Source organism: Cervus elaphus, chromosome 23 (assembly GCF_910594005.1).
Source record: "Cervus elaphus chromosome 23, mCerEla1.1, whole genome shotgun sequence".
Classification (NCBI taxonomy): Eukaryota; Metazoa; Chordata; class Mammalia; order Artiodactyla; family Cervidae; genus Cervus; species Cervus elaphus.
In genome coordinates this window covers 59,078,046-59,096,637 of record NC_057837.1, presented here as the reverse complement: position 1 = coordinate 59,096,637, position 18,592 = coordinate 59,078,046, and the positions used below count along the sequence as shown (strand labels likewise).

At 43.4% G+C, this 18,592-nt stretch overlaps 2 protein-coding genes across 4 annotated transcripts in view; one reads left to right on the top strand and one right to left on the bottom strand.

Annotated features, from left to right (window-relative positions):
• The window catches only part of RTF2 (replication termination factor 2), a 40,839-nt gene that overhangs the window by 14,095 nt on the left and 8,152 nt on the right, over positions 1-18,592 (top strand). The gene's annotated exons all lie outside the window — the stretch shown is intronic.
• On the bottom strand, positions 6,702-15,159 carry LOC122681534 (beta-1,3-galactosyl-O-glycosyl-glycoprotein beta-1,6-N-acetylglucosaminyltransferase 7). Its single transcript, XM_043883732.1, has 4 exons — positions 14,879-15,159; positions 9,200-10,228; positions 8,375-8,470; positions 6,702-6,925 (listed from the first exon to the last, which is right to left on the bottom strand). The coding sequence occupies exons 2-4, from the start codon at positions 10,167-10,169 to the stop codon at positions 6,702-6,704; spliced, it is 1,290 nt and encodes a 429-aa protein (XP_043739667.1). The 5' UTR covers positions 10,170-10,228; positions 14,879-15,159.

The following is an 18,592-nucleotide window of genomic DNA, read 5'->3' as shown; positions in this document are numbered from 1 at the left end:
AGAAATTTAAAGAATGCATTTAGGAATCAATCTGTGTCGTTTATCGTCCAGTATTGATTATGTCTCCGGTATTAAAGACGATGTTACAGGGGTTCCCAGGGAAAGTGGGATGTGGATGACTCGGTCCCTGCGCTTAAGGAGACTGCAATCCTGCAGGAATCAAGTTACATGAAAAATCGTATTCTCCTTTGTTTCTTGAGTTGTTGTTGTTTAGTCACTAAGTTGTGTCCAACTCTTTGCACCCCTGTGGACTCGCCGCCAGGCTTCTCTGTCCATGGGGATTCTCCAAGCAAGAACACTGGAGTGGGTTGCCATTCCCTTCTTTGTTTCTTGAGGCCAGTTGCCAAGTGGATGTAAGGATGTTATTGGAGTTGAGGGGCCAGAGAACTTCTGGTCGTGCTGGTGAGAAATGGCTTTATGAAGGAGGCATTTGTTTTGGGCCTTGGAGGCAGAGCGTGTTCTCATCAGTCAGGCTTTCCCAGAGATTGGGACGTCACTGTCGGTGTAGGAGTGCTGGCACGGGGACCACAGGAAGGACCCCAGACGTCCTCACAAGACATTGCGTGGCAGGACGGCAGCTCCCATTTCCCGTGCCTTCTGTCATGTGCCTGCCCTGCAGGGAAAGTTTCCATTTGGTCCTGGGATGGTTTTAATGCATCTCCAACACTCACTCAGCTCCCAGGAGAATGGGCCTTAAGCTCAGAGCTTGGGCAGGCAGGGCCTCCAGAGATTTGTTTTCGGCATTTCTACGCTTCCTAAATCCCATGGTCAGAGGAACCCGGCAGGCTGCAGTCCATGGGGTTGCAAAGAGACAGACATGACTTTGCATGTGCACACACACACCATTTTTATACTTAGCAAGATCAAGTTAATGTTTCAAGTAAATTTAAGTAAAAACAATGGGTAGATTTAAAGAAAAATATTAAGATGCTGACAGTACATTAGGCAGGGGAAGGCCTGAAGTTTGAGAGATGCTATTAGTGATGTTGGGTGCGCTGTGGGGGTGGGAATAGGTGGGAGAGGAAGAGCAGCGGCCGCATTCAGGAGAGGAAGTGCCCAGGCAGCCTGAGAAGGTGGGGGCTCGAGGTGCCATCACTGCCCGGGCCGCTCAGGAGCAGGGAGAAGCCAGGGGTGTGAGTCAGACTGCCTGGTGGAAACCAGGAGCACCAGGCTGAGGAGCAGCTCCCCGGGGGTGGGGGCTGAAGGGCAGTGCTGTTGATGCCTTTGCAGCAGCAGAGAGCCCTGGGGGCAGCAATGTGTAGGTCTGTGCAAGAGTGACAGAGAGAAAAGACTAAACAAGAGCAAGTAAGAAAAAGGAGCCTGTGAGAGAAGCGTCGTGAAGGAGAGGGAACTCAGCTGGCCTGGGGTTCCCATGAGCAGGAAAGGAACCTCTCTGTGTTCAAGCGTTTGTGTGTTTTAACAAGTAGTGTGTGAGGCGCTGTCTGTGTCAGGCACATCCACAGGTGCACTCTGGAAGCTTGCTTGGAAGAATGTAAATATGAGAAGGTGGGAAATTAAGCTGAAATCTTAAAGCAGTCAGATACCCTAAACCAGTGGTTCCCAGCCCAGGTGGCGCTGTAGAGTCACCGCAGTGGTTTTTTAAGTCCCCACTCCCGACCTCAGGCCCTGCGTCAGGATTTCAGGATTAGTGTGGAGCCCCCGAATATTTCTTTTCTTTCTTTCTTTCTTTGTTTTTTATTTCTGCTGGGAGGCTCAGCGATCTAAAGGAATCAGGCTTTTTCCCCTGACCCTCCGGGGGTGACCATCTCTCAGATGGGCGTGCAGTTGTCCTCTTCACTGGCTGACCTTGGATGTCCTTGGTGGTAGCCATTGTGACAGACCTGCAGCAGAACAGGAGCGTGTGCTCACAGCTCTGCAGAGAAATTGTTTTATTTCATGGAAAGGCAGTGCCACTCGGGAACTCTGAAGTCATTCTGTTGGTGTCTCGGAACAAAGTGCTAGTCAACTCTGAAAGTCACCGTCCAGTGCTTCAAGGAAGGGGAGGAAGCAGGGGGAAAGGGGAAGTGACCTCGTCAGGATTGCACAAGCGGCGGCCAAGACCAGGTGAGAACCGGAGCGCCGGCTCCTTCTACCTCCTGACGGGCCGCAGGGCAGCCGAGACCGCCCAGTCAAGACGGGACCCTGGCCGTATAACTCGGGAACCAACCTTAGGACCAGCTTCCCTTAAAATCAGTCTGTTGTCAGAAGAGTAATATTTTACTCTTTTCACTTAGGTGGTCTCCTTAAAAATCGCCTTTGCACACAGAGCTAGGTGGAGTACTCTGCATTTTAGTTTGCTAGGGCTCCTGTAACCAGGCACTGCAGACTGGGTGACCCAACAGACATTTAGTTTCTTACCCTTCTGGAGGCTTGAAGTCTGCAGTCATAGTGTTGGCTGGGCTGGTACTTCCCGAGGGCAGCGAGGGGAGGATCTGTTCCAGATCTCTGTCCCTGGCTTGTCCATGGCTGCCTCTCCCTGTGTCTGTTCACAGTCTTCCCTCTGTGGAGCGTGTCTTTGTGTCTCAATTCCCCCTTTTATAGTAATCCCAGCCCACGCAGTGACTGCATCTTAACTAACTGCATCTGCAGAAGGTGACATTCTAACGTCCCGGGGGTTAGGACCTCACCATTTGTGGGGAGGTGGGGAGCATAATTCAACTGATAACACTATTCGGTTTAGAAAATTAGAGCTTGGGACAGTCATTGGTGCCCTTGGTGGGAGTCATTCATTCAGTCACTCATGCAGCCAACACTGAGAGCCTTGTATTTTATAGGTCAGACCTGGGTATAGTACTTACTGCTTCTGCTCACATGCCTTTGGCCAGAATTTAGTCATGTGCACACACCTACCTGCAGGAGCCTGGGGATTGCGGTCTAGCTGGACACCCCGGAAGAAGAGGTGAATACCAACCACTTCTGCCCAAGTACCCAAAGGAGGAATAATGGTGCAGTTTCAGGAGCTGTGGTGCGTCATGAAAATGTGAATGAAGGGAGATAAGGCCACAGTGTGGAAATCTAAAGCAAGTATTTTCATGTTTTAGATAATGTCTGAAATTTAGAGGAACCAGTGTTGTAAGAACGGTGTCAGGGACTTCTCTGGCAGTCTAGTGGTTAGAACTGTGTTTCCTTTGCACAAGAACACCGTTCTTGGAAACAGGAAGGAATAAACACGTAAACAAACATGGTAGAATGTTATGTTTAAAAAGAAGAACAGTGTCAGGAGTGATACTGAGGGGGTGCACTTTCTCCACTTTTTCCCTCTGTCATTCCATGGACATGGGGCTTTTTGGTTCACCAGAAGAGACTCCAGGGTTTGAAATTGCCCTGGTTCTGTGTTCTAAAACACACGCTGTGTGCTTGACTTCAGAAAACAGAGTCCAAAGAGATGTAGTTGCTAGGTTTTTCTGTTTTCATGGTAAACAAAGCACTAGCCTAAAACTAACAGTATTCCCCACTGTGTTCGTCCCTGCTTGTAATAAGAAGAAACACATTGGAGTAACCACGGGTTGCAAAATAAATGGTGTGCTTGTTACTCAAAACATGAGCCATGGTCCTGCGAATACTGACGTCACCTGGGAGGGTTTTGCTTTTGTTTTTTAAGAAACACAGACTCCCAGGCCCCTCCTCAGACCTGCAGAATCAGAAACTGCATTTTAACAAGAGCCTCCTGGGGGATTTGTATGCACAGGTAAGCTTGAGAAGCTGACCTGGATGTTAAAGGGGGTGGTGATGGTGTTCCATCACCGAGTCATGTCTGACTCTTTGCCACCTCATGGACTGCAGCACACCAGGCTTCCCTGTCCTTCACTATCTCCCAGAGTTTGCTCAAACTCATATCCATTGAGTCGATGACGCCATCCAACCATCTCATCCTCTGTTACCCTCTTCTCCTGCTCTCAGTCTTTCCCAACATCAGGGTCTTGTCCAGTGAGTCAGCTCTTTGCATCAGGTGGCCAAAGTATTGAATCTTCATCTTCAGCATCAGTCCTTCCAATGAGTATTCCAGGTTGATGTCCTTTAGGATTGACAGGTTTGATCTCCTTGCTTGTCCAAAGGACCCTCAAGAGTCTTCTCCAGCCTCACAGTTGGAAAGCATCAATCAGTAGAGGTGTGAGTAGTAACATTTGGCTTGCTGACCTGGCTTCATTTAGTTAGGATTTGTGACAGGTGAGTGCAGTGTGTGGCTGTTTTAAAGTCAGAAGTGAAACAAAAATTTACACTCATACACTGGTTTTTTGTTTTGTTTTAGTTTTTATCATGGAGTGAGCAGAGTGGAAAGGGGAGAAAATAAAGAAGGAGGCACTTCAAAACCTGGTGGTGAATTCTGCTTCTCAGGCCCAGCCTCCTTCAGTTGTTTCCTTTCTGCCATCTTCATGGTCTCTGTGAATAATAAACCTTAGGAAATCACACAGCATACAGCACAGGCAGCCTTAAATTTTTACATGTAAGGAAAACACAATAGGAAAATTGAACAGTAGACTCTACATGTTCGCAAGCAGGTTCTGTATCCGGAAACTTGCAGAAATTATCTCAAGATCCCTATTTGTCTCACGATCACCTTTAAGATACAATCCTTAGAAATATTGTTCAGACTTTATTTTATATGTGATTTAATTTTGTTCTTTTATGTGATGAATAAACGCAGTCAGAGGCTGGCTCAGGGTAGAGAGCGCGGCAGCTTCCCGCTGGTTCTGATGTCCATGGAGGCTGCTGCTTTGTCTCGGCCTCCTGGGAGGTGCCCTGATGCCCCACTAACACCCAGCTTGTGCTTCCCCAGATCTCACGCTGCTTCATTCCACTGTGGTGGTGGTTTAGTCGCTTAGTTGTGTCCGACTCTTGCGACCCCATGGACTGTAGCCCGCCAGGATCTTCTCTCCATGGGATTTCCCAGGCAAGAATACTGGTGTGGGTTGCTGTTTCCGTCTCTAGGGTATCTTCCCGACTCAGGAATAGAACCCAAGTCTCCTGCACTGCAGGGGAATCTTTACCAACTGAGCCACCGGGAAGCCCCTTTCATTCCTCTACTTTTAAGTTATTTTTTATTTATTTATTTGGCTGCACCGGGTCTTAGTGCAGCATGCAGGATCCAGTTCCCTCACCAGGGATAGAACCCAGGCCCGCTGCGTTGGGAGGGCAGAGTCTTAGCTGCTGGACATGTCTTTAAGTTATCTTATTATTTTTTAATCTCACTGTTACAGAAATGATTTATTGCAGTATTTGAGCCTTTTGAGGGCAGTTGTGTGAATTTGTGTTCTATAATTGACATTGAAATGAAGGGAAACTTATCTTTTAAGTAACTTGAAACAATGTAAGCTTCTTTTATTTTTTATTTTATTTAATTTAAAAGTGTACTGGGGTTTGCACTTACTTGCGAAGAGTTGTTATAAAATGTAGGGGACAGGATTGTGGTGAACCTGAGCTTTCTGAACAACCACTCAGAGCATGACCATCAACTCTGTCTGCTTGTGAGCAGGCTGTCTGGGGCGCTGACGTTCTCTGATGGTCTTAACCTTCTATCGTGCGCTTTCCCTGGAATCGCATATCTTTGGGGAAGAAATGTTTGTTTTAGTGGAAATTTAAACGTGCTATGGTTAGCTCAAGTTTGATTTGCAGGCTCTGCTTTCAGAGCCTCTTTTCTTCTGTGTAGTTCCATGCTTTTCAGGCGCTGTTTTCATTGACTTAAGTGGAATCTCATTTAGTTTCTGTGTTTGAGAAGTGTCAGTTCACTGAGGGGTATGCTTTGTCCTTGAATTATACATTTATTTCTTTAGTGTCCTGTCCTGTGGTTCCTACTTGCCCCTTATTTTAGTTGTTTTAAGTTATGCTGTTTAATAGTTGTATGTTTCTAGCCCTGTATGATGCCGTGGGCTCTAAGTATATAAAAAGTCCTCGACAAAGATTTGTGGATTTTTGAAGACCTGAATCTGTGAGTAGAGAGAAGTAAGACCATCCATGCCTTTGACCTGTGCTGTTCTGTATGGTAACCACCAGCTACGTGTGACTATTTCAATTTTAATTAATTAAAGTTAAAGTTAAGGTTCACTTGATCAGTCACTCCAGCCACATTTCAGGTGCCCAGCGCCCCCTGTGGTTGTGACTGGTATAGGCAGCTTAGATATAGACCATCTCATCATCGCAGCTGCAAGCCTGCAGAAACTTGGGGGCAGCCTTTGTAAGAAGTTGTGTTTCAACTCCATAATTTCCTTTTACCCAAAGGAAGTAGACTTCCTTGTTTTTCTAGGATTTCTAGAATAAAGTTACATTGTTCCTAGCCAAAGAGGACTGCTAGAAGCATATTTTCATCTTCAGTGGGAGTTTGTTCTTTATTAGAATCTCATACACAATAGTACCTTTACGACAAGATACATTCTTACTCTAACTTGAGCCTGGATCTAAGTGTTTGGAGAATCTTGATTTCCATTAACTGTTCAGTGAGGCAGTCAGGTCTCCATGTCACTTATCCAGTCACCAGTGGAACTTTGGATTATTTTTTCTCTTGTGATTTCTTTCTCTAAACTGTGAAAGTAGCTTATCATTAATAGTAGAGTCTTTGTCAGTAGCAAGTTTCTAAATTCATTTTAGGACTATCTTCTGTCAAGGAATTATTTTTCCATTCTCTTTTGGTCGAATGTTCTCTGATTTCAAGTCAAGAAAACAGAATGATACCAATAAGAAAGCAAACACTCTCTATAACTTCCGACTCAGCGGTTCATTTCCGTATTGAGATGGCTCTTCCGTTGGAAATGCCAGTGTGCCTCCACAGGGACCTCTGCCTGCCCTAGAACTCTGCGTCTGTGCCACCGCTCCAGGCACGAGACCACAAGAGGCTCGGTCGAGTCAAATTGGTTGGCAAACAGAGAAGGGGATTGAATGATCCATGGCAAGTCTCCTGGTCCATACACACAGGTGTCCTGGACGTAGTGGCCTGCAAAGAGAACACAGAAACTTAGCTGCCTTGGTCGTCAGTTTACATCTACGTGGACAAGTGACACACTTCCAAGATCGTCTGTCAGGCCTCTCTGCTTCTTGCAAGTTCAGGTTAAACATGATTTCCATAGTTGCTTTGAAAGGGGCTTTTATTTTCAACTTTGAACTTGTGATGGAAGGGAACCATCACTAACCATTTGTTTGGTTAGTGATTCCTGAAGTCTTTAAGGGCTAGTTTAGGTGAATTCTTTAGAATTTTAGCTTGTCATGAGCACAAGTTTTCCATGAGCTGCAACACTCTGGCCCCCTGATGCGAAGAACTGACTCACACACGGATTTGCTCCAGTTTCCACTAGTTCTCTGTCCACCACGAGCTGCGGGCTCCCAGAGGTCATGCATGCTCTGTTTTCCCTTCCGTGTGTGCACCAGAGAACTTGCCATCTTTCTACTGGACTCGTCCGTGTCCTGTTGTGAATTGTCATCCACCATTTCCTTCCTGAGACTGTCTGCCCCTCTCTGCCCTCTTCACACTGCAGGTCTGGGTGGGCGGGGAGAGCCAGCTCAGGAGAGTAGGCTTGAATCGATCCCCAGGAGCCAGGTTCTGGCTCTTCAACCCGGAGGTGATTGCCCCAACCTGATGAGCCTGAGCACTCCCCTGCAGCCTGCTAATTCTCTTCCAGACTGTTCAAGAACAGAGGCACTGCTCTCTCCTCCACCCACTGTCTGGCTTCTGCTTTTTGTCCCAGTAACTGAAACCTCTGGGACACCAGTCAGAGGGGCAAAAGAATTCACAGTTCCTGGAGGGAGAGCCTCCTGAGGGCAAAGCAAAGAGACCTTTTTTCAGCAGGAACTGTGTTGGAAGTGTGGGGTATCGCTGGCTGATCCCACCAAGGAGCACAGACTTGTGTTATTCAGTTGTTTTGTTCTCATATGCCAGGGAGGCAGGGAGCTCATTTTAAATAAATGTTTGGGTTTGAATTCTAGGAGCAAGTGGGGAAAGCCAGATAGCTGGTGTATTTTTATCTGAATTTTTATCTGAATTTTTATCTGTATTTTCTCTTTGGAAGTTGCATCCCTGTTGTGTGTTCAGTTCGTGAAAATTTATTGACTCAGATTCTTAGAATTTGTATACTTTTCTGTCTGGAGAGTAGTTAGAAGTTTTTTTAAAAATTGACACCATGCTAATTGGATCATCACATACATGACCATTAGCCTTTTCCTACTGTTACTGAGGCAGCAGTTGTATAATTTTTGTAAAATTTGAAGGCATCCTGGGGCGTGTGTTTTTGTTTTGTTTTCTTTTTTTTTTTTTTTTTGTTTTCCTGAGCTGCTTGGCTTGTGGAATCTCAGTTTCCGGACCAGGGATGGAACTTGGGCCCCAGCAGTTGAAAGCCTGGAGTCCTAACCCATTAGGCCACCAGGGAGCTCCCTTGGGTTTTGTTTTTACCTTTACAGCCTTCATGAACTGTTCCCTCCTTGTTTCTCCATTTAACAGCTCGAATGTTTCCTTCCCAGCCAGTGTTTGGGGTGGAGCCTGGAGCATCTGAGGGAGAAGACAGGCAGGCTTACAGTGAGCAGGTGGAAAGAAAACCCCACCTCACTCAGGATGCCTGCCCTTGTTTGCACAAAGGACAGCTCTTGGGGGTAATTTGAAAGGATTTTCAGTGGTTAAAAATGTCTTCACCCATTTCTTCTGGACTCATTGTTTGCACTGTCTTCCTGGACCTGTTCACTTAGCTATTCAAGCTTGAAGGCATGTCCCAAATAGGAGCTAGCCAACTTTATATAAAGAGCAAATAAGCCCATTCAAAGGAAAGCATCATATTTCCCTCTGCCTCTCAGAAAACCTACCTACCCACACACAATGGCTAGTTTTAATATTTTCCATTCTTAAAGAGCCCCTAGCATGATATACAGTACTAGTAGGTATTCAGCAGTATTTAATAAGCAAATGAAGAAAGGAGGAACTTTCCAGTGATCTGTGCTCAGAATTTTCAAAGGGCTCTATTTGAGGAGACGCAGAATGCTGGCACTTCCTTCTGGAGAGGAAACAAAGAAGCGAGCCTGGCATGGGAGCCTGGCAAACCCCAGATCCCTAAAAGCAGAGACGCCCCGCACCCCCACCCCCGCCAACAATCACACAAGGGGGAGGTCTTACAGAATATATAGAGCTGTTTGGCAAGTCAAAGAGCTGAAATAGAATCTTTACGGTTATACGTCTGCTGCTGTTGCCTCGGGCCTGCACAGACACCCCTCTGCTGGGTTGTTTTACCTTTCAGTCGGTTCAGAGTCACCCAGTAGTGTCTCTCTGGGCCGTGGATGTCTTGGGACCACTGGAGCATGTCTTTTGCGCGGATGTCAGTCAGCACAAACTCCACAAACTTCCTCGTTAGTACATAGTAAGCGCTTCCAAAATAAATGGTTAAGTTATGGGGTGGCTCAACCTTGAATCCTGCATTTGGAGACACGTAGATGTCTCCTTCAGGGCTGAATTCAAGATGGTTCTGACTTGTCTTAGAGTTAATGCTTGGTGGCTGGATTACTCCGGGAGTGATATTTTTATCTTTCCACTTGCTTCTGATGTAGTGTATGATTTCTTTGTTGGTTCTGATTGGAAAGTCCTGTCCGCAGAGATTAATGACATAGTTCCATTGAAACTTGGAATGAACTAGATCTCTCATACAGTTAATATCTGCCTGTAGTCTTCTAAAGCCAGTGTGAGCCATTTTCTCTCTCTTTGATGAAATAAAAATGTTCTCAAAACAATTAACCAGGGATTGCACCGCAGTCTTATACTTCTTTGGGGCCTTTTCATCCACATGAATACAGTAAACATTCTGAGGCACATAAACAGCCCTGAGTAGCTGCACAAACATAGCCAGCTCCTTATGAATAGTTATGATATATGCCAAAGAGAAGCTGCCCTCGTCTGCAGACAGGGGTCTGGTTATGAAATGCAACTTGTGGGAAATCCTGGAGCAATTTCCTGGTCTGTGTAAATGAGCGAGTATTTCAGATCCATGAGGGTTTCTACAGAACTTTGCAATCTGGGGAGCCGCCTCTTTCCCTTCAAACAAAGCCGAGCACAGTTCATCTGGATAGAAGCCACATTCCACCACTGCTGGGTGGGTGGGTTCCTCCTCTGCTTCCTCGGGAGTCAGATTCCTTAAATAAATAAAAATGAAGATGCAAACGGCTGTGCATACGAGAAGACCAGGCTTTGTGGCTCGCAGCTGGCTCATGCTTCGAGCTCCAGTTGCCTTCTTATTACCATGGTTTGAAATATTCTCCTCTCAGCTTCCTGAAGGAACAACAGAAAGAATTTAGAGTGTTGTAAGTGCTTGTGAAACCCACACCACAGTCATGTTAAGCATTTCTTTTACCCCATAAGAGTTTTCTTGGGCCCCTTTTACTCTATCCTCCTTCCATCCTTGTCTCTGGGTAATCTCTTAATGTGCTCTTGTCACCATAGATGCATTGGCATTAACTGCAGTTTTATATAAATGGAGTTATACTTGTGTATTTTTTTGCCTGTTTTTTTTTCACTTAGGATAATGCTTTTAAGATTTAGGATAATGCTTTTAAGATAATGCTTTTAAGATTTGATCCACATCATTGCATTTTTCACCATTTTCCCTTTTTACTGCTGAGCAGTATTCCATCAAATGGACGTGGCACAATCTGTTTGTTCATCTGTTAAAGGACACTGAAGTTGTTTCTAGTTTTAGGATACTACAAGGTGCTGTAAGCATTTGTGCATAAGTCTTTGTGTAGACCTGAGTTTTCATATCCCTGAGGTAAGTACTTAAGAGTGAACTAGCTGGCTCGCATACAGGTTTTTATGTTTTAACTTCTTAAGAAATTGCCAGGTTGTTTTCCAAAGTGAGTATGCCATTTTATATCCCCACCAGCAAAGTATGAGCATTCCGTTTACTCCACATCCTTACCAACACAGGGTGTAGCCAATTAAAAAAATTTTTACCATTCTAGTAGGTGTGTAATGGTAATTCATTGTGGTTTTAATATGCATTTCCCCAATGATTGATGATGTTGAGTATATTGCCTTTATCTTGGCGGGAAAAAAAATTCTCAAATATTTATTTTGGACATAGATCCTGTCCTGGTTTGCATTACCCAGAATTTCTTAGGCTGTTATTCTGTATCATGTTATGAGGATATATCTTTTCAATAAAAGGAACAGCAAATCAAGAGAAATTTTGTGATCACATAATTCAACTTATTGAAATGAATTTATGTATTGTTTTAATTTTTTTTAGAGAAGGCTTCAGTGATTAAAAACAAAATATCTTTAATAAGATTATTTGATAATAATTTAGTTGCCTCCCTTGAACTCTATAGAGATGCACAAGTAGGTGTTTTAATTAATTATTATTAGCATACAAATACCATCCTTGGGAATTTTGGGAAGAAAATTGATCAGGTAAAATGTCTGTATTGTTAGTCATTTTTTTCCTTGTTTATGAGTCTTATTTCTAAGTTTCTGTTAAAAAAAAAAAGTCATATCATTGCCTATTCCTCCTTCCTGTTTTTAAAAACCCATTTACTTTTGACCAGTGTTAATCTCAAATTTGACATAAGCCCCTTACCTTTCCACATCATTATTGCAAATACCATTTGGGTAAAGTATGGATGAGGCAACATTTTTGAGTTATCTCTGTGCTTTTAAAACTGTGAGCCAGGAAAAACTATAAATGCTGATTGAGGGTTGTGGATTTTTAAAATGTATGCATTTTCATTGTATAGTTTTCTTTTTACACATCATGCTTCGAAAATAAAAAGCAACTGCTGCCCAGATGTGCGAGGTTACATTTTACTCTAGTTCAGTAAATGTTTGTTGATGGTCCCAAACATAAAACCTGATGGCATAATTTTAAAGACTTTTTTTTTATAAAGTACAGAGTCATCGTTATAATTAACACATTTCATATCTGGTCTCTAAAATAGACACAAACCTTTATCATGAAAACAGAAATCCAGTTGGAAGGAAATACCTTCCTGAAATGAAAACAAATGCTTCTCTGTTAAGAATTTTGGTTAAAGGTAAACCATGTACCATAGTTTATTACATTTTCTCCTGCATTTAGCTTTAGCATGGGAAGAGGGTTTGGGGTATTTTTCAGTTTGTTGTCTTGGTTGATGTTTTTAAGCTTATGGTCAAAGTAAAACCTGCTGGCCTCATCACAGAAATGTTAACCCCGCTTCACTGACAGACTCCACTTCATGCAGTGCCCAGAGGATTGGGTATTTTCCGTGGTTTGTGATAATTAAATGAAGATGAGCCCCATGTGTAACCTGTTGTCCTTCAGGGCAATGCATGGGCGAAGTCCCTGCCCTCCCTTATAAAGAGATGGTCAGTGGAGTGTGGTCAGGGTTAATCAGCTGCTTTTCCACCTCTTGTTCTGTGGCACATTGTTCACAGTTGCCCAGTCTTCCTTTTAGCTCGGGTTCACTTTGGAATCTAGAAACTGGGGAGTGCTAGAATGTCACATTGTGGGAAGGGTCACCAACTTTATTTTCATTGCTTCAACACACGCTTTTCGAGGACAGCCTTGAAATGAAGCCTTTGGAGACTCCACTGAAAATTCCTATAGGGATCAACCCTTTAGGGCCTGGCAATTTTTTCTTTTGAAGTCGTAATGAACACCATTTTCAGCTTTGCAGGCATTTCCTAGCCTCTGTTCTTGGTGATTTGTTGTTGTTTTGTTTCTGTAATGTAAAATCAACTTTTATAGTCATCATGAAACTATAATTGTTAAGCATGTGACTTTTTATCACTAATTTCCAAGAAATATAAGCAATATTTTTCAAGTGAGGGGAACATGCATCCCATTTAAAAGTACAGTCTTTTATTTTTGAGCCATTTTTTTTCTTCTGCAAAAAGTTTTATTTAAACTGTATTTTAAAGGCTTTAGAAAGAGCGGAAGTTATTGTGTTTCATGAAGCAGGAGCAGATATAGAAGTTCTTTGTTCAGACTTTTTTTTTTTTTTTTTTTATAATGAGTAGCCTCATTAAAATAAGGCTTCACAGGTGGTGCAGTGGTAAAGAATCGCCTGCCAATGCAGGAGCCACAGGAGACTCGAGTTCAGTCCCTGGAGTGGGAAATGGGAACCTGCTCCAGTATTCTTGCCTGGAAAACCCCACAGACAGAGGAGCCTGGCAGGCTATAGTCCATGTGGTTGCAAAGAATCAGACACGACTTAGCAACTGAGCACAGCAAAAACATCATTGAAATACATATAATGGAACTTTCCTGGTGGTCCAGCGGTTTAGACTCTGTGCTTCCACTGAGGGGTGGGGGGGTGGGGCACAGGTTCTGTCCCTGGTAGGGGAATGTCCAAAAAATAATAAAATATGTATAGTGTACGGTAGAATTAAATAGCTTCCAGACAATGAATAATGTTTTGAAGGTTTTACAGTCAGTTGACTGAAGACATATGACATCTCAGAGATTTTGTAGAATATCCTTCAATAGAAGTAATTACCAAGGCTATGGTTAAGGATGGTGTTAAGATTTTTTCCTTTTTGTGGTATTAGCAATCGCACATGATTTCTAATTCTAGTTCTCAGAATGGAATAATTTAACCTTTTATGTTTTTTGTCCAAGCCTAAAATGTTTCCAAGAAGTTATTTCACAATTCCTTACTATCCTAACTGTGAGAGCCAGTGAGTATATTTTCCTTCTTTCTTTCTTCCTTCTCTATCCTTCTGTAGTCCTCCTCTCCCACCCCACTAACAAGCCTTAACAGCCCAAAACAAAGCCAGTAATGTGGGTTTGGTACCAGGTATTGCCACTTGAACACTTCAGGGCAGTCGTTTTGAATTTTATTATGATGGGATTTAAGTTGTTATATAGACTTTTCAGGGCAGGTTGGCAACATTCTGTATAAATTAATTATTTTGTTGAAACTCACACTTATTTAAAGATTATTCCTGTTAGTAAATAGATCGTGGGCATCTTTAAAGATGAATGTGTAGTATTTTGCCATATACTCTAGTATACTTCTGTTTTAGAGCATTAATATTAGCTAGTTAATGTCAACTTAACAGGGATTAAACAATGTAGTCTTTATCTTCTGGACTGCAGGTTGGGGTATATGATAGAACCTGTCTCGTACGGCCTGGGGACCCAGGGTTGTGGGAGTGGATGGATGAGTGTTTCCTCCTGAGCCTGGCCTGGGAGGGTGCTCGATGCTTAAGTTGGATGGCGGTGCCTAGGACCCACCAGTCCCCTGGAGTGGTGAGACCTTTGGACCATGAATGTCAACTCTCTCTCCATTTACTGTGTGTTTATCCTAAAAAAGTCACTGTAGCTGCAGCGATGAAAACTTTGTTTTTTCTGTCATCCCTAGGCTCAGAATGATGTCCAGAGCATCCTATAAGTTAACGGTTTTTTTCTTGAACTATTTGAGCTTTAACATAGTAGACTAGTTTTGAACTCATACCGTCTAGCTATCTGGTAAAATAGATGTCTTAATCACAACATGCTAATTCCTAAAATGAGTATTTGTTTCTTCAGCCACTTTGATATGAAGAGGGAAACTGCATTTCAGGATATCCACTCAGAACAATCACAGCAAATACAACATTCTTATTATTGGTGGAGATTGAGAACTGAGAGTTTGGACATGCCCTTGAGGCTGACTTAGTTATTTCCCACATGAGGAATCAATAAATGGCAGCATTTAAAATTTAAAAATCAAATTGATCTCATTCTTAAAAACATTCCACTTTAAATTTTCTTGGCTTAAATGAAAAAAGGAGGGCTGTTTTTTGAGAGGAAAAGATGCACGATACTTCTGAATTTTAAAATATTACTGATATTCCAATAGTTCTATTTTAAAGGCATGGAGGAGACACAGAAAAACTTAAATTTCATTTTATTAGTAGTAACAACACCTGCTCAGCCTGTGGCATTCACGAAGCACTTACCGAGAGATGCTCCTCGCATGGGTCGGAGGTCCTGGCGTGTCTGCACCCTGCCTGGCTTTTCTTTTCCTTCAGTTGCTTCTCTTTCTGTGGCTCCTGCTGAAATCACATGAACCAGAATCGCTTGGCAGGTTTTGTCACCCTTTCGTCCCTGGAGGATTTTATTCTTGTCGATTCTGACCCATGGGTTGAAAAACAGAACCTGAGTGTTTCTTCGGGGCTGGCTCCCTTTACAAAACAAACACCTGGCTCAGGTGAAGGGCAGCGCGGGTGCTTCTCGGATTCTGAAAGCTGGGTGAAATCCTGGCAGTCCTGGGTCAGATTTCTTAAATGTTTTTAAAAGTAGGAGGCCAGAATTGATTATTGAGCCTTTTTCATTCAGGGAGTAAATAAAAGTCACTTAAAAATCTCCTTGCTTCCTACGTAGCATTGGAGCAGTCGAGTGCCTTAGCATGGCTCTCCAGAGGCCTGACTTCAGGGACACAGGCAGAGTCCTGGCCCTGCCCCGTCTTCCCACAGCCACCAGCTTAGCCTGTGCACAAGTCGGAGGTGGAGTCTCTGTCCACCAATAGTGGCTCCCCCCTTTGTTACTCTCCTCTGATGGGTACGTCTCTTAACATCCTTCCCTTTTCTGGCTTAAAAGGTCCTCCACTTGCTGGTCTGTTCTTTAGGTTTACCCCCACGTGTGTCTGCTGGGGAGAGCGAAGCCAAGCGATGCAACTCAGAGCCCTCAGAGACTCTCACCCTCGTGGGTGTCCAGACACCCGTGCTCTTTGTTAAGTCAGACGGGTCCAGCTTTTCTTCACCTGCGGTCACTTGAGATACCTGTTGCTCTTTTGCGGAACAGATGTTTATTAAGGTTTCTTAATGGGGCAAAGATAACCTGGTCTGTCTGATCTTAAGGGGCTGCAGCATTGCTGTATGTGTGACATGCATGCTTTTTATATAAAAACAGATCTGTGCAGCCTTTCAGTGGGGAGACCCTGTGTACATTTGTATGAAGGTACTCAGAGTCTCTGAGTCGAGAGACTAATTTTACCAAGAAAGGAAAGGCTATCCTGCCAGCTCGTGAAGTATTGCTGCACTGCTGCCCCCCGGGACCCTGAGGGCTTGTCTTAAATGTCCCGTGGGTGCTGCTGAACTGGCCTGGCAGGTCCGTCCCTGGGGGAAGAGGTTTGGTGCTGGATTTCACCTGGATCTCACATCCGTAACCTGGGGAAAAAAAAACAGTAGAAGAAAACAGCTGAGAAAATGATGAGGAGAGTTGCCTGAATGCACTTCACACTCCCAGAGCTCTCAGGAAAATACAGAATAAAAACCAAACATGTTGGAGGAGCTGTTGTAATAAGTGGACGAAAGATAGGGTTACTGTATCAGTTTCTTATACAGATTGATTCAGCTAAACTTTTTTTAATGAAAATCCTAATAAAACAGCCTAAACACATAAATAACAGAAGAGGTGCTATGAATACAGTGGGGTATTTTTGTATTTCTTAAAGCCCAAGAGGAGTGATGTTCTCCTTTTTAGATTACCATAAGTTTTTTTTTTTTTTTTCCCCTGCCTTTGACGTGATGTGATGGGCATTCTCACGTTTTAGGGAGTGTAAGTTTCATGCAGCCTTTTAGGGGAGCTATTTGGCATTAAAATTTCACTCCATTCCATCCTGGTTTGAAATATTTCTTTAGGTTATGTTCTTACTCATTTAGTCAGCAGTTATTTACTGAGCGTCCACTGTGTGCAGGAGCCTGTGCTTAAGACTTGGCTACAACCAAGAAAGATGAAACCTTCTCCTTTGGATCTTACGGTGTGACAGAGGGAAGCCCTGTTTTAAAAGTCCACACACACATACAGGCAGACATTCATTTATTAATATTATAAGCCATGAATGCAGGAAACTGACAGGGTTCTATGACAATAACCAAGTCTCAGAAGTGAAATTTCTGGGTCAGAGGTCCGTGTAATCAGTTCTTCATCACAGTTACTGTTTGTAAGAACAAAAATTGAGAAACCACTACTACATTTGTCTCCTATATAAAAATACAGATATAGAAGCATATTACTCTTAATTCTGTCTCCTTCAGCACTTTCCTACCTACCTGTTTTTTTCAATATTTAAAAAGAAATTAGCATCCAGAGATCGTATGAATATATAACTTCCAGCCTACTTTTTCTTTTAACACATAATCATTTTCTATGTTGTCAGAAACTCTAAAATAGCTATATATACTCTTCCTTTTTAAGAATGTATTATGATTTATTTAGCTATTCCCCCCCCCCCATTTTTTTGGACATCTAAGGTCCAAGTGATGAAGCAAAACTGAAAATGAATGTATGATTTCAAGTGTATGGTAATGGCACACATAGAAAAATGCATTCACAGGGAAATATGGGTGTTTTCTGCTTTGTGTGCATGTTACTTTTATAGGCAGAAGATCAGTCCCTTTGGGGTCTTTGCAGCAGCCCTCCCCCACCCCCCTTTCTAAAGTGGCTCCCACCCGTTAGTCCACAGAGAAGAGTCCCAGTCTGGAGGCTGGCATCATGGCAGAAGGCTGATTCCTGCCCTGGTTTCACTTACCTCCAGGGATGGTTTGCTCCACCTAGGGCCCTGGAGTCCTGCAGAAGCCTAGTGAGGTCAGGTGACAGGCCTGCAGCTGGTGGGAGAGCCAGGTGCTGTCTCCAAGGGCTGCCAGATCAAGTCCAGGCAGTTGAGGCCTTGAGGGAGCAGTGGGTTTGATATTAGTGGGTCTTTTAAATTTTGGAGACAAAGAGCAAGATACTGCGAGGTGTTTTTTTTTTTTTTTCCTATTTATTTTTATTAGTTGGAGGCTAATTATAGTATTGTAGTGGTTTTTGCCATACATTGACATGAATCAGCCATGGATTTACATGTATTCCCCATCCCGATCCCCACTCCCACCTCCCTCTCCACCTGATCCCTCTGGGTCTTCCCAGTGCACCAGCCCTGAGCACTTGTCTCATGCATCCAACCTGGGCTGGTGATCTGTTTCACCCTTGATAATATACATGTTTCGATGCTGTTCTCTCGAAACATCCCACCCTCGCCTTCTCCCACAGAGTCCAAAAGTCTGTTCTGTACATCTGTGTCTCTTTTTCTGTTTTGCCTATAGGGTTATCGTTACCATTTTTCTAAATTCCATATATATGCGTTAGTATACTGTATTGGTCTTTATCTTTCTGGTTTACTTCACTCTGTATAATGGGCTCCAGTTTCATGCATCTCATTAGAACTGATTCAAATGAATTCTTTTTAATGGCTGAGTAATATTCCATGGTGTATATGTACCACAGCTTCCTTATCCATTCACCTGCTGATGGACATCTAGGTTGCTTCCATGTCCTGGCTATTATAAACAGTGCTGCGATGAACATTGGGGTGCACGTGTCTCTTTCAGATCTGGTTTCCTCGGTGTGTATGCCCAGGAGTGGGATTGCTGGGTCATATGGCAGTTCTATTTCCAGTTTTTTAAGAAATCTCCTCACTGTTCTCCATAATGGCTGTACTAGTTTGCATTCCCACCAACAGTGTAAGAGGGTTCCCTTTTCTCCACACCCTCTCCAGCATTTATTGCTTGTAGACTTTTGGATAGCAGCCATCCTGACTGGCATGTAATGGTACATCATTGTGGTTTTGATTTGCATTTCTCTGATAATGAGTGATGTTGAGCATCTTTTCATGTGTTTGTTAGCCATCTGTA